The sequence below is a fragment of the Chenopodium quinoa genome, unplaced genomic scaffold (assembly GCF_001683475.1).
Source record: "Chenopodium quinoa cultivar QQ74 unplaced genomic scaffold, ASM168347v1, whole genome shotgun sequence".
Lineage (NCBI taxonomy): Eukaryota > Viridiplantae > Streptophyta > Magnoliopsida > Caryophyllales > Amaranthaceae > Chenopodium > Chenopodium quinoa.
In genome coordinates this window covers 876,137-891,990 of record NW_018743196.1, presented here as the reverse complement: position 1 = coordinate 891,990, position 15,854 = coordinate 876,137, and the positions used below count along the sequence as shown (strand labels likewise).

The window sequence follows — 15,854 nt, the reverse complement described above, 5'->3', positions numbered from 1 at the left end:
TGCGGAAGTTAGGGACGGTACCTACCGTCTGGAAACACCAGACGGACAACCGTTGCCTCGAACTTGGAATGTAGATAACCTTAAGAAATATTTCTTTTGAATGATGTAAAGTAAAGAGCTACTTAATAAAGTTGGCACTTACTATTCAATTTTGTATTACGAGGGGCATGCCGTCTGTACCTTTACAGTCGGCTACTCTCCATTGAGTTTCACTCTTTATCTTTACAGGGGCATGCCGTCTGTTCCATTACAGTCGGCTACTCTCCCTCGAGTATTTTACTCACAATACTTAGCTAAAAAGTTTAGGGCCTGGCCGATCCTGTAACTAACAGGCGGCTACCCTTCTTTTACTTAGCACATACGTTCACCAAAAACGTACCAAGGCCACTGGCCGAATGATCAGACCAGGCGCCTAGTCAACTGATCTAACTTTTAAAAACTAATCCGACCTGTCCCAACATTATAGCAGGCGTCCGGCGGCATCCATTCGGATGAAATTCGTCGCAGAGAGCAGCTCCCTTTTGGGTGGAACATTGTTCTATAAACTAATTACACGGCACCTATACGACTGTCCCAAAGGGCAACCACGTAGCCGTTTTTGAGACAAGGATAACTCTATCACTAACCAAACCAGTGGTAGCAGTTGACATCTGAGTCAGATGACCGCCTGTATTACTTGGGATAAATGCAGGGGGTACCTATTGAGTTAATAGCCAACAAACATTGGCGAATCAAGGGGTCTAGCCGGCCTACGCCGCCTGGTACCTCTACTTCTCAAACAAAAGTGACGGCGACTGAGTAACTCCAAAGTTAACTCATAGTCACTCCTTCAAATTTGGTATGGAACCTAAAAAGTTTGAGTCGTCCGCCTGTTTTATACAAACAAGGGCACTCGAACCCCTATTCCTACTGGATAACCTATTGAGTAAATAGCCAACAAACATTGGTAAATCAAGGGGTCTAGCCGGCCTACGCCGCCTGATACCTTTACTACTCAATCAAGATTGTGACGAAGACTAAGTAACTCCTATGTTAACTTAATAGTCACTCAAACTTAGTACTGAGCCTAAAAGGTACGAGTCGTCCACTTGTTTTTAATAAACAAAGGCTCTCAACCAATACTCTTGCTAGGTTAACAAATAACAAATTAGAGGCCAACATTGGCAATGAAGGGAAACAACCGGTACCCGCCGCTTGTTTTCCTACTTAAATTCCTTGGCTACTTGGTAATTCTATTTACTTGGTCAAATTGAATAAAGAGTTCGAATACCGATTGATTAAATGGCCGACTGATCATCTATCCTGGAAACAGACAACCAGTCGTCCAGGGGCATAGGCGGCATACTTACTATTTGTACCTGTCTTAACGTTCGGCCATACACAACAGTCTGTCTAGTGAGAAAATTTCAAATACTTAGACAAATTTGAACAAAAACAAAAAATTTGATTAAAATGAGCCGGCCATAAAAGACCAGCAGAATATTCAAAACCCCGGCCCCCTGGCCGGGTAATTACAAAGCAAACGGCACGCAGGCCGTGAAAAGAAAAAATATACTTAAAGCTTAAGAAGGGGGCAGTTCAGTATCAGCAGCAGCCGCCTGGTCAGCACTCTTCTTGCTGGACTCGGCCTTCGCTGCATCATCTTTTGATGCCTTTCCCCCAAGTGGCACAAGCGCCACAACAGGCTCTTCCTCCTCCAACGCAACGTCCATCGCCTCTTCTTCAGCAGCCGCCAGGATCTGTTGATTATATATTTCCGAACACTGGCGGTACGTTCTTTCCCATGAGGCAAAGTCGGCACTGGGGAACAGTCGTTCCCAGGTCATGCGTTGGATTTGGGCGGAGTCTTCCACCATCTCCCGGACGAGCTCTTGTTTTTCTTGCTCGGCCTTGTCCGAGAGCTCTTGGGTAAGACTCTTCTCCTGGTTCACCAGGCGTTCTTTTACGTTAGCCAAAGATTTCTCCATGGCTTCGTAAGAGTGCATTTTCTGGCGAAGGGGTTTCAGCTCGGCTTTAAATTTGGTGACGGTCCCCTCCAGCTCGTCAACCTTCTTTTGGGCCGCCTCTAGCTGAGCCCGAACAGCGGCGGTCGCCTGCGCCTGATAATAAAGAAGATCAATGGTCAGTACTTCATTTTGGGCAATTTGAAACATTGCTTTATCACAGCTGGAGGCGGCCATAGCCTTTGCGGCCTTTACCTCTTTGTTTTTCCGATCAATCGGCTTGCGAAGGCTGTTGACTCGGAGCAGGGCCTAAGTACAAAGAAAAACAGGCGTCAGTTTCCAATCATAAGGGTTAACAGGCGTCCTGGAACTTCAAAAGGGTATACCTCAGCTAGGATCCCCGAAATTCCATCGAGGTCAAGGGTGCCGGCACCCTTGACCGCCTCCCTGTCAGAGGGAGGAACTACTTTAACCATTGACTTGGCTACCTCAACCAAGTCAAGTCCCTGGGGGCCGGCTGCATTAAGCAGAAGGAAAAACAAGTTAGACCTAATCAAGAAGGAAGCAAGAGTGAGTTTTTACAAGCAAGTGTCCATACATCTAGGCGGCCCCGCCTGGGTTTTTGAAGAAGTGGCCGGCTGCTTCTCAGCCGCCACTGTTTTCCTGGAAGACCCAGGAGAGCTTGCAACAGTCGTTCTCCGGGCCTTGGGGTCCGGCTGTTGCGAGGAAGAAGCCCTTGGAGTGCCAGACTGAAAACAAAAAGAGTTAGTATATGCATAATACAACTTAAAGGGGAAGAGTTTTCAAAGCTTACCAAGGGTGCCTCCTTGCTGGGGGAGTCGGCGTACGACTGCTTCATTAGCGAAACCCGCAGCATGGCCGCCGCAGTCTTAGATGCTGTTATTTTACTCATGGCGTCGGCTGAAAGAAATAAACAGCAAAGTTAGTAAAAATCCCAAGTAAACAAGGCGTGAGAAAACAGAGTATTCGTCAGGCCGGCTACCTCTAGAGCACCGACTGCCGAGGCCACAGGCGGCCAAGAAGTACTCATCATAGAGCCACTTGAAGCTCGGGACGCAGTGTAGGGGTACTTGCTCTCGTACCCCTGAAGTAGAGTTCACCCTAGTCTCTACTTTGAAGAGTCCTTTGTCTAGGATCTCTCTTTTAGCCTTTGGGGGAACAGGCGGCATGCTGCGGCCGCCTGCAAGAAGAGGCGGATCTCTGTTCCACTTGTTAAAACGTTTGTTCAGCTCCGTGTCTGAACTCTCGATAATAAGGAAGGTGTTCCGCCAATCCTTCCATTTGTTTGCCTTACCTCTCGTCATGAGGTAACCCCTGTGGCTTGTTAGTTGATACCAGCCGGTACCTCCCGACTTAGGGGTCCGGCTGAGATAGTTCATGTGGGCGAAAGCCTCAAAACTTGGCTCCACCCCGTTCAGTTCGCACCCGGCCACATAGCCGAGTACGTTTACCCAAGAGTTGGGGGCTAACTGCCATAACCCCAGATCATACCCATCTAAAATCCGCTGAACAGCCGGATGTAATGGGAAGCGCAGACCAGCTTTGATGGCCGCCACATAGCAGCCAAAACAGCCGTCACCATAGCTGGTACCAGCCGGCCAGACGACAGTATCTTCTGGATCCGGCACAAACAGTAAATACTCCGGGCTCATTTTGTGGTTAGCAATAAAGCTCGCCACGTTGTCTCGCATGGTTGCGATCCGGCCCCGGGGCACCCTGCAGTAGTAGGGGGTGTTTTCCTCTCTGTAAGAGGCGGACGGCTCTGCCCAATTATCCCCCTTCTCCACTGCATGGGAACTTCTCGCCTCTTGTAGGCGGTTATGTTTTTCTTCTGAGTCAGAAGAACTATGGTCAGAAGAACTATGGTCAGAAGAGCTGGAATCGGACTCGTCCCCTGACGAGTCCGAAGAGGACGACTCCTCCCCTCTCCTAGAGGGGCCCGCCTCCTCTCCCTTAGAAGGAGCAGAAGGTAAATTAGACATGTCCACGGTTAGATGAGAAGGGAACACCTTGGTCCCTCTCTCAGAACTGTCAGCTTGACAGTCGCCTCGTTCCACATCTGGCGCCTGGTCAGATGTTTCGCTAAGGAGTACCCTTTGGGAGGAGCCGTCTGAGTTTGATATTCTAGCAGTCTTTTTTGTTCTGGCCATCACGTTCTGCATAGACACAGATTCAGTCGGACTTTGTATAAAGGGCAAAGATGGGTCCAGAAAAGGGCAGGCGGCACTCCTAGTCCTAGATTCAGCCGTCCCCGGTGACCGGCTGATCACTAACTTAGGGCGTGTCGTGTGCTTCCATGGTGCCATTTCAAAAAATAAAAAGAAAATTAAGAGTAAGAGAACTGAGTTACCTGAACGGATGACAGTTGATGAAGTCCTGAAAGTTCGGGTCAGTCGGCTTGTCAGAACAGGCGGTAGGCAGAAAAAGTCCGAAAATGTCAGATCAAGTTCAGGGGTCCGAATGTTCTCGCAAAAATTCTCAAATGTGAAAATGACCGAAGTCAGCACTTCCTTTTATAGGCAAAATGAGAAGGCGAAGGGTCGCTTCCGAATTCAAATTTGGGCGGGAGGATCTCCCGGCCGTCTGCAAGGTGACACCTGTAACGGGCCGTCGCCTGTCACCGTGCGACACCTGTCACAGGCGACACGTGACCAGTCGCGTGCCACCTGTGAGGGGCAAATGATTAGGGGATTTTTATCCACCAAGCGCCGTTTGACAAGTGGACCAACCAGGTTCCGCCACGCGTCCTCCACGGACCACTTAAGACACGCCACGTGTCCACCCATGCCAAATGGGACAACCGGCCATCAAGGCCCATTTCAGTCTAGAAGCCCGATCGGCCCTAGGTTTACCTTAAACCTAGAGAGTTGCACGCTTCCCAAGGCTATAAATACTCGATTAATCCTCATTAATCAGGGGACCGAATAATTTACGGAACACACTAATAACCGGCTGATCTCGCTAGCAAAGCAGATTACCTACATTAAATACTCTCACCTAGAGAGACCTTGTTACTTTAATTTCTGTATTAATTACTCCTTAATCAGGTACTAACTTGACCGTTGGAGGCGGAGCTCTCAGGAGTCTCCGTTATTTTGCAGGTACAGGCGTCCGGTTCCAGTCTCGGAATTGTAGCTCTCCCGCAGGACATCAGAAAACCCCAAAACAAGTGTTTTTTTTTTTTTTTTTTTTTTTTTTTTTTTTTTTTAACAAAGGAAATCAGGTTTTCGTTATGGGTCAATTGGACTATAATTATTGTCGGTTCGATCATGTGCTTGACCTTTACATGTCTAACTATGAATGAATTAACTAAAAGACCTAATTTAATTTATTCCTCTCGTAAAAATTAAATAAAGAGGTGTAAATATAGGAGCTTGTCGACAATGAAAACAAGACAACACTTGTTCTTATGTTAGAGCTAGATCTAGCCATTTGTAATAAATTTTTTCCAACTAGCATTTTAATCAAATAAAAAACATTACTAACTGCTACATAAAACGCTATGTGAAACATGACTAAAAGACCAAACTTTATGAATCCAACAAAACCGTATATGGTCAATATGGGCCTAGCCAAGTAGAGCCATAACCAAAAGAATGTCATAGTCCGACGAAGTAAAGATTACTTACTTTGTATTGTTGGTATGTAATATTGTTAATGGTCTTGGATTTTAATTTTTGATTTCATAGGATCCTTGCATATCCTTCAAGTTGAAGCCCTCGTGTTCTCTCTTCTCCAAAGTTCCTCTCTTTCTGGTTAGTAACTCCTATCCCTTTTACAGAAATTCTGTTTCTTTATGCTTTTCTTCTATGTTAGATTTCTAGAATTCTACTTATAATTAAATTATTATTTTTTTCGATTTCTGGGGTAGAAACAAAAGTTTTTTTTTTTAAAAAAATCATTTTGGATATCTTGAGGTATGTTTCAATTTGACAAGTTTGGGGAATGATGTTGTGGAATCCGGTTTTTCTTAATCAAGTTTTTGCTGATTGTTATTCTATAAAATCCCTATAACAATGGTTGATTATCATGAAATGGGTACTATTCATTGGCCTTAATTTTCACATGGGCTTCGATTGAATTATCGATAGAAATAAGATTTGATTGAAAGCATCGTTGGTTTTGAGGCAAAAGATTAAAGTTTTGGATTAAAGTTTATGCTGTGAAAGAGCCTGATATAATGTAATTATCTGCATGGAATTATCATTTCTGTGAATAAAATTGACTTGTAAAATGTGCATGTAGTGAAGTAAATTGGCTACTAAATCTGCATAATTCTAGGGTTGATAGTTCTGTTGTGTGGATTGTATTAAAATTTGAATCAAAATTTCCATTTGTAGATAATTTTCAATATATGGGTGAAACGGGCAAGCGATATCGAGGTCAGAGAGAAAACTATGGGGATAGTAAGAATCAGAGAAGACGGACTGATAAGGAGGAGAAGGGCGGTGATGAATTGATTGCATACAGGATTCTGTGTCCTGACACGGTTATCGGTAGTGTGATCGGTAGAGCTGGAAAGGTGATAAATTCGATAAGACAGGAGACGAGAGCGAAGGTGAAGGTGGTGGATCCATTTCCTGGTGCCAAGGAAAGGGTGATTACTATCTATTGTTATGTAAAGGAGAAGTTAGATATTGAATTTGATGAGGAGTATACCAATAATGCACCCCTTTGCCCTGCTCAAGATGCTCTTCTTAGAATGCATGCTGCCATTGCTAATGCATTGTCCAGCTTGGGTGATTTTGAGAGGAGGCAAAAAGATATAGAAGAGTGCAACATTCTCGTCCCAGCTAGTCAATCTGCTAATGTAATTGGCAAGTCGGGGACCACTATAAAGAAATTGAGAAGCAATACAAGGGCTAATATTAGGGTTACTCGTAAAAATGATACGGACCCGAGTCATTCGTGTGCTATGGATTTTGACAATTTTGTTCAGGTCAGTCGCTCTTTGGAATAAGTTTATGTTATGTGTAGTTCTTAGCTTACAAGTTCTTGCATGAGGTGCATCCCTTTGCATCAATCTTATCATTGTGCAGCAGCATGTATACTTGTGAATTATTTTCAAATTTTCTTATGCAGCTTCTTAGTTTGCCATCTTTTGCAAGTTGTTTTTTTTAAAGGTAAAATAAAGGAAATTAGTATTTGTAATCTTTATGCACAGTAAGGATAACCTTGCCTCTCTACAGTGTTGAATTGGTGATTATCATCAATTGATGTTGTAATCTTGTTGCTTGTGTTGCTATAAGCAGGTTGTCCAAAGTTTGTTGAACTGGCTATAGCAATTGTAATTTGAGTAGCCAATATGGCATGTAGATTTAATTCTTGTATTTGTAAATTTCATGCCAAGAGTTGTTTTTTAACAGCTCTAAAGTTTGAATAGCTCGGGCAGAGTGCTCACTATCGCTATTGCTCTTTCTACTGGCTTTTTGATATCGAAGGTGTTTTCAACTTATTTCTTCATATTGGAAAACACTTCTGTAACTTGATGTCAATCTTTTGCTTTTGTTAAATCTCTGTCTTTAATCAGATTTCAGGAGATTCTGAGGCTGTTAAAAGTGCGCTGTTTGCTGTTTCTGCAATCATGTATAAGTTTGCTCCTAAAGAAGAAATTTCCCTTGAAACTAGTGTGCCCGAGGTTGCACCAAGCATCATTATTCCTGCTGACATGCCTGTTTATCCTGCCAGCGGATTTTATACTGATCCCATAGCTCCTTCTAGGTCTGCTTCTCTAATGGATGCTCATGCACCAGAACTTTCTGTTCCAGGCTATGCTGATTCAGGAGGCATGTGGTCTGTTGTTGTCCCTGGTTATAATGGGGCCTCTCGGTCTGAGGAGCTGACAATACGGGTTTTATGTCCTTCTGATAAGATTGGGCGTGTCATTGGGAGAGGAGGGTGTACTATCAAAAGTGTAAGACAGGCCAGTGGTACACACATTGAGGTTGATGATACTAAAGCTACCCGAGATAAGTGCAGTGAATGTTTGATTACTGTAACTTCAACTGAGGTATGACTTCTGTTTTATTACTACAACTAACATATGTCTTCTCTCTAATCTTCTCTGTTACTACCTTGTTTCCACTGTGATTTTTATTTTTCCCTGCATTTTGGTTTCTTCCTTCTGTTGTACTCTTGACATGCCACCTAGGAACTATTACCTATGAATCAGGTTTTTTTTTTTTTTTTTTTTTTGAAGAAATTAACAATCAATTAGTTTGTTTAGTAGTAATGAATGAATGAAAGGGATAATATTTGGTATATAGCTTTTCTTAAGCTTTTTGAATCATCATCAATTCATCATTGCATTTCTGGAATGTGGGTTTTTTCCCCCACAAAGCTAAAAGCTCTTTGGTATTGTGTGGATATTTACCATTGATGCTTTGTTAGGTTCCTTCTTATCAAATCACTTTTTTAGTTCGTTAGTGTTTAAGAGGATATAAATGTAGAGTTGAATGGCTGACTCCCACTGTGTTTTTTATTTTGCCTTGCATTTTGGTTTCTTCCTGCTGTTGTACTCTTGACAGCACATGCCACCTAGAAACTATCACCTATAAATTAGTTTTTGTTTTTTTTTTGAATAAATTAATAATCAATTAGTTTGATTAGCAGTAATGAATGAATGGAAGGGATAATATTTGGTATATACCTTTTCGTAAGTTTTTTGAATCATCATCACTGCATTTCTGGAATGTGGATTTTTTCCCCTGTGGTATTGTGTGGATATTTATCATTGATGCTTTGTTAGGTTCCTTCTTATCAAATCATTTTTTTAGTTCGTTAGTGTGTATGAGGATATAAATGTAGAGTTGGATGGCTGATTCCCCCACCCCCCCCTTTTGGGTGCATATAAGTTCAGTGGCCTCCATTAAATTGATACAAAATTGTCATAATTTAACAGTCCCCCCTCCCTCCCTCTTTCCACTTTGCAACTGTTATTCTAGTCTTGAAAGACAAACTTAAATTTTTTAAAGTAGATATGCTTTTTAATTATCTGTACAAGCTATGAGATACACCCATATTGCGTGTGCATTATAAGAAATTTATGTGTCTCATTTCTCCCTTTTTTTCATGAAATATTATCTATCTAATTCTAATTAAAAAAAGTCTTCCAAAAAAAAAAAAAAATTCCTAATTAAAAAAGTATTAGTGAGTTTAAAAATTGATGAAATTATGGAGGCAATAGAAGGATATGACTTCTCTAAAAAAAGGATAGTAATGTAGTTTTTTTTTTTTAATTTTATTTTAATTAAGGTAGCTTTTAATTTTTTTTATATAGAAGATGGTAGTTTTTATTTTTTTATTTTTTAATTATTTATTTATTTTTTAATTGATGGTAGTTTTTTTTTGTAAAAAAAGATAAAATAATAAAGGTAGTTTTTTTTTTTTTTTATATAGAAAATTAAAGATGATAGGGGTATTTTGGGAAAAGAAAAATTTATCACCCAAAACCCCTTTTCACTTTATATATTACTATAGATAAGGTAAAAAAATATTATAATATAACGTTCCCCCTTGTGAGTGTGATTTCAAAACTCATGGTTGCGAGATTAAAACCTTTCCACCAAGCCAAGCCTTGCTTGGTCATTGCTGTTGTCCTTCTTAAAAATTACATTTATCCTGTATTGGCTGACATGAGTGTATATGCTCTTTGTATTGTATGTACGGGAATTGTCAATTATTACCGTAAGACTTCTTGCTAAGTATTGGTTAAATTTTAATAATATATTTTTAAAATTTGTATTATGGAACTCTTGTGATAAAATTGCTGTTTCATGGCAGTCATCGGATGATCTACAATCAAAGGCAATTGAAGCTATCCTATTACTTCAAGAAAAGATCAATGAAGATGCTGAAAATGTTACCATGAGCCTTCTTATTCCATCTAGAAATATTGGGTGCATTATAGGGAAGAGCGGTTCAATAATCAATGAGATTAGGAAAAGGACCAGGGCTGATATCCGGATTTCAAAAGTAGACAATCCCAAGTGTGCTGATGAAGGTGATGAATATGTTGAGGTACGAATCCTATAATTCTTAAGTTTTTAAAACTATTCCTTCTAGCTGAATTAATTTTTGTTACTTCTTATATCATGTTAGGTGTCTGGAGAAGTTAAAAATGTCAGAGATGCACTTATACAAATTATTCTTAGGCTCCGTGATGATGCTCTGAAAGATAAGGCTGGTGCTAGCAATCCTTCTGTTGCTCCTGATTCTTTATACCCTGGTAGCAGTGGATTTTCACTGCCTCCTGTTTTACAAACTGTTCCTCCAGTCAACCCTTTGGGTTATGAACCAAGAACTGAGTCTGGAGGTGGGGTTGGCAATATTGGCATGTATTCATCTAGTAGCCATTACAAATATGGATCATTGTCGGTATGTTAAATTCACTCTTTAACTGTACCTTCCCCTTAGCTGCAATGATCTGTGTTTGTTACTGATCTGATATTCTGATCTATGTATAAAAGAGAACCTCCTTATAATGTTGGCTTGAAGCTTATGGGTTCTAATGTGTTGATTTATGATTGTTATGGCTATGGTGTAGCACAAATCCCATCTTTATGTTGGATTACGTGCTTCCCTCTGGAATTCTGGTTTGAATTCTCAGTATGGGGTATGGTGTTCACGCCGCACAATAGCTACTTCCTGTGGTGGAGCCACATTGTCCTAAGTGGGGTCCTTTGACCTTACTTAAATTTGCTAAATAAAAATTTTCAAGTGTAAAATTTTGAATGTCATATTTTCTATCAAAATTTGATCACTTGATCCTAATAGATTTTAAACAAAAGTATTTTGACCCCACTTGATTATATTTCTAAATTCGCCGCTGCTGGCTACTTCCTCATTTTGCTGATCATTTAATATTGATGTTGTATGAGTTGTTGTGTCTCCTTCCCTTTATTCTCTTGTAGATATCTGGGGTTTGGTTGCAGAAACAAAGGATTTTAAAGGTTTATTTAATATTGTTTATTATGTTCCCCTTGCATATCTAATCATCTAATCGAAGATATAGCTTTTATGAAATAATTTCTAAGTTATTTTCTCAAGACTACCTCCTCCCTTCACTTAGCACTTACAAATTTTTCCATGGTTTTTTTTTTTTTTTTCTTTTTCCCTTTGATTCTGGGTTGTTTAGTTGAATATATATATATATATATATATATATATATATATACACACACACACACACACACACACACACACACACAATAGTTTACAGTTTTACTTAACAGTCAAAATATATGTTGGCTGGAGGCTGGATTTAGGTCTTTGTTTTTATTCTTCTATGTCGAGTAATTTTATTCTTGATTTTGTACATTCCAGATGGGAGATGATGGATATGGATCCTCGTATTCATCCAAGCTTTATGGAGGGTATGATTATTATTATTTGCTTAAAAACCCAATTTTCATTTCTAGCTAAACCTTTTGCCTGTGTTGATTGTTTTCTATTCTGGTTATGGCATGGAACAGATTGCTGCAATCCTCTACTCTGGAGATAATGATTCCCGCTAGTGCAGTAAGTAAAGTTATTGGAAAAAGCGGGGCTAATCTTTCCAATATTCGTCAGGTACATTCTGTTTTCCGATTTGATGTGAGATTTTCCATTTTGGTTTTGCTCATGTGTCATTAGTGTATACATTGTTGAAACACATGCTGACATATCTGGGTGGATAGCTGAGCTTTGAGAGGTTTCATTCCTATTGATAACCTTATCTTTACGTAGCTGCTTATTACTAGTCTATGCGCTCAAAATGTGTTTTTTATGGCTGTTAATGACTGAGTCAAGCTATGTACTACTGATCTCTGCTTAAGATTCACTAGATTGACTACTCAACTTATGTCTATGATCGTAACTTCAGACAGTTGAAGCTTTAACTGATTTGGCACTGCTGAGCCCATGCTCACTCAACCATTGCATATTCTCTTATTTTTCTTTTCTTGGCTTGATTATGTTATTAGTTTATTACAAGACGAGCTTTTGAAATTATGAGTAATTGAGTAGTTCTGTACCTTTATTTTCTGATAGGGCCAGATATAAGCTTAAGGACCTGAGTACCTCATCCGCTCATCAATTAAACTCAGCTTATCTTATTTCTATAACGAATAGAAGAGCTATGGTTTTGTTATGTCCACTAACTCATCAAATTGAAGCTTGAGTGAGATTTTTTTAAAGAAATTTAATCAGCTCTAGACATTTACTTTCCAACATGAAACTGAACTTTGAATTTGTGGACTATATGTATGGAGTGAAGGTTTTTTTTTTTTTTTTTGATTTGTGTTTGCTGATCTTAAGCTGTCTTTCTTTTTCTGTGAGTCCTTTCCTCTTTGTGTTGTTTCGAATGATGAGGCTTTAAGTATCTAACATTCTTTGGAATTTCGCTTGTTTTTTTGGTCTTCTAGATATCTGGAGCAGTAATAGAGATTTCTGATCCAAAGTCTTCTCGTGGAGACCGTGTGGCACATATATCTGGCACACCTGAGCAGAAGCGTTCAGCTGAAAATTTAATTCAGGCATTCATTATGGCTACTTAAGTGTTTTCTTTGTAGAAAAGTTGAAACTGGACTATAAGGGTGTTATTCTCTATACACTTTCTCTAGGCTATTCCATCAGTTCTCCTTTTTACAATATTCCACCAGTTTGTCTCCATCAAAAATGCCAATCAAGATATTGTGCCAGAGGATTCGCACACAGATCTGTCTAGATGGAGCTTAGATCTCATGGCTACTTAGTCTACTCATCTTTTGCGGGCTGCCTTGCTTTAGTTAGGATCCTTCAATCCTTTCTTGACTTTGTGCTATCCATCTATACTCTTGCAGTTTCCATAAATAACATATTGTTTCTGACTGAAAGGTTTTTCTTCTACTGAACATAATAATCAAACCAGTGTTGCATGTTCTGGTGTTCATATGCTTTTCCTCCATTCCTCCTATATAGCTTCTCAGGTTTATTTTTTGCTATAATATTCGTTCAGAAACTGCATCTGCTTTTCATGTCCTCTTATGCTCTTCCATGTCAGTCAATGTCAGATTGTCAGCTTAAGGTCTGAGAATTTGAGATTCTGAGATATAGTTCTCGGAATTTAAAGCTTGTAAATGCTGTGGGGAATGTTTATATTCCCTTTTCTAGTCATGTAGGCCTGATCCGTGTCATAATGCTTGATTTGAGATCATGTTGCCTTGTAAGTGTCATGTTCCTGAATTGTCCATTAGACACAATAGCTTGATCTCTGCCCTTCTTCTGCTTCTGAAATTCAGTGTTTTGAATCTGCCTGCCATTGAAGTTATTTACTCAGAAATCTGAAAGAATTGTATCTACCTGGATTTGAGTTTATTAACTCAGCTAACTTCTAATACCAGCTTTTATGGTACAAATCCATTACAAGAAGCATATTCTGCTGTAGTAATTGGCAGCAAACTCAAATCCTAGGCTCCTAGCTCCCTTTTAAAAAAAAATAAAAAAACTGTTTGCTGTAGTTAAGTTATTTTGGTCATTTCATAGTGATTTCCCATTGTGAGGGTTTGTCTCTGCAGTCTAAATTCTAATCTTGACTCAACCTCTTTTTTTTTTTTTTTTTCTAATATTAATCTCTTCATATCTTTTGTTTTGTTTATTAGCAATTACAGGCCCCCTCTTTGGAGTAACTCATTTTCTTCTGTGCTTTTTTGAAGCTGGATTTCCTTAGAGAAATGTTATGATGTCCAAAGTTTTTTTTTTCCTCTATGTATATTACTCGTGGTTTCCTGCTATCATCGGCTCCTCTCTGCCTTCTGTTTCCTTTCTTTTTCCATCCTGAATCATAACTTGGTGTCTTGGTGTGTGTTCTCGAAGAAAAGAGAGTAAATTATGCACATTCACTGTGCTATTGGGATGAAATTGATAATGTGTAGAACTATGTCAACGGGCTAGCAATTTTAGTGCTTAGAGATGTTGCCTTTTCTTTTCCTTGCCAAACAGCTCATCAGAGGAATGGAGGAAGATGTTTAGGACTCTAAAAACCAAAATTATCATTCTATGCTAGTAGGCCCTTTCCTGTAAAGTTTTTTGTATAAGCTTAGATTCAAAGGTAGTAAAAGAAAGTATTAAGAACTTGTGAGGAGCCTTTTCTAGTCATGAATTCTTAATCTTAATATGTTTATCTCTGGCTCCATTTCTATTAGCTTATATGTTTTCTAGAAATTATGGTGTTAGATTGCTTAACCTCCAATTAGTGGAACATCTGTTGCTTCTTGTTAAACCCTGATGAACTTAGAAATCTTTTTCCTTTTATTCTTGGTTTGGTTTTTGGTACTAGGTCTCTTAAGCTACTTGAAGAGTGGACAACACAAGAAGCATGAAAGAAAAGATATTTAGACCCAAAATGTGTTTTTTTTTTCTTCTCTTTTGTGATTGTGGGTTTTTCAGATTTCTTGATTAGCATTCTTTACATCCTTGCCCCCTGCTGTGTGTCGATTTAGTTATATCTTATATTTTGCTTGTGGTTTTTTCGTGAGCTGGGTTCACATTGGGAGGTAGTTTTTGTTGATGAGCCTGAAAACTGAAATAGGATATCATTTTGTAGGCTATATAAAGCAAGCACATCTCACCTGCTGCTTTCTGGTTAAGAAGATGGTAGAGTCTGAAGGCAGTCATAGAGTCTGGACCTTTTATTTAGGTAACTTGTACTTTCATTCTAGTTTATCACACTATCTTTGAGTGCTCCAGACTAGGCATAGTTAGCTTGGTTGAATCTAGTGCTTCTATAATGTATTTGCAGCACAAGCTTTTCAACTTCTCATTTTCAAGGCAATTTAGAGAAGATGAACTAGTGGTATCCAGGTAGACATAGTTGTGTCCCAAACTGACCATAAAAAGGGTGCTTACATTTTGATCATACCTATGAGTTTGGCTGCTTTTTAAGGTATTATAACTCCAAGGAGTTGATTGAAAACGTCTCTGTTGATCTTGGTGACTTTGTTGCAATGTGCTGGCTTGTGCTGGGTGCTTGATGTCTGTCCAGGTAGTTTTACAGCGTTGCTGTGATTTAACATAGCTTGTGCAGTTATTACAGGCTTACATTTTTGGCGTGGTTTAAGCTGTGTAGGTATTTTGTTGGTTGCCTGTTTTGCTCCTTTAATTTTGTTGGCTTTATTTGGATTAGTAATTGTTGCAGGTCTTGTAATAATACTTAGTAGATAGTGTTGTTGAATTTTTATATTGACTATTGGATAATATTCTATTGTGTACATGACCGCCTTATGACATGATCTTAATGAATATGCATCTGAGCTTTGATCTTCGCTTGTTAATATTGTTATATTGATACATTAAAGTTATACCTACAGACAAATGTTTGTTGATTTTTTTTCCCTGTGGGACGAATATTCTTTTGATGTTGCTCCGTATTATGTATGAAATGCTCTTTGAATTCCACAAAAGCGAACAATTTTGTGCGATAGCCCAGCTCTTTACTTCGTACTAGCGTACTCTTTGCTACTCTTACCACATTTCTGTTATCGATGCTTTGCCAAATGCTCAATCTGGCCCTCAAATGTTAATGCACAGGTGTACACAAATGAGTAAGGTGACGAGTTAGATTGAATTGGTATTAGAAATTGTCAATTGTTGTGGTACAGAATTGATTAAAAAGGAGCATATGTTGAAACGGATGAAATTTAAAATACGGTTTAACTAAGCTACTCAACTCTCGATTACAGTAAATGCATTTGATTTCAGAAGCTTAATTAAATCTTCAGGAAATACAGAAATATCGATTCCTACTTCTATAATGCAAGATTCTAATTATTTCTACAATTCAATAACCCAGATTCCCAACACCATAACAGTACACTTGTTACGCGATCTTTTTTGTTTTGGGCGTTGAGTTGAGGCAAATCTTTCGGATGGACA

General features: G+C 39.2%; 1 protein-coding gene across 1 annotated transcript; it reads left to right on the top strand.

Moving 5' to 3' along the window:
- The first annotated feature begins 5,573 nt into the window (after positions 1–5,573).
- LOC110733006 (KH domain-containing protein At4g18375-like) lies at positions 5,574–15,253 on the top strand. Its single transcript, XM_021913011.1, has 8 exons — positions 5,574–5,719; positions 6,305–6,903; positions 7,495–7,974; positions 9,747–9,983; positions 10,065–10,340; positions 11,289–11,338; positions 11,438–11,534; positions 12,368–15,253. Exons 2-8 carry the CDS (start codon positions 6,319–6,321, stop codon positions 12,497–12,499), a joined length of 1,857 nt encoding a protein of 618 aa, XP_021768703.1. The 5' UTR covers positions 5,574–5,719; positions 6,305–6,318; the 3' UTR covers positions 12,500–15,253.
- Positions 15,254–15,854: the final 601 nt, after the last annotated feature.

Excerpts from the sequence above, each read along its gene's own strand:
- LOC110733006 (XM_021913011.1), top strand. The coding sequence starts at position 6,319 with ATGGGTGAAACGGGCAAGCGATATCGAGGTCAGAGAGAAAACTATGGG. Across the intron at positions 10,341-11,288 it reads ACAAATATGGATCATTGTCG|ATGGGAGATGATGGATATGG; the intron begins GTATGTTAAATT and ends TGTACATTCCAG. Across the intron at positions 11,339-11,437 it reads TCATCCAAGCTTTATGGAGG|ATTGCTGCAATCCTCTACTC; the intron begins GTATGATTATTA and ends GGCATGGAACAG.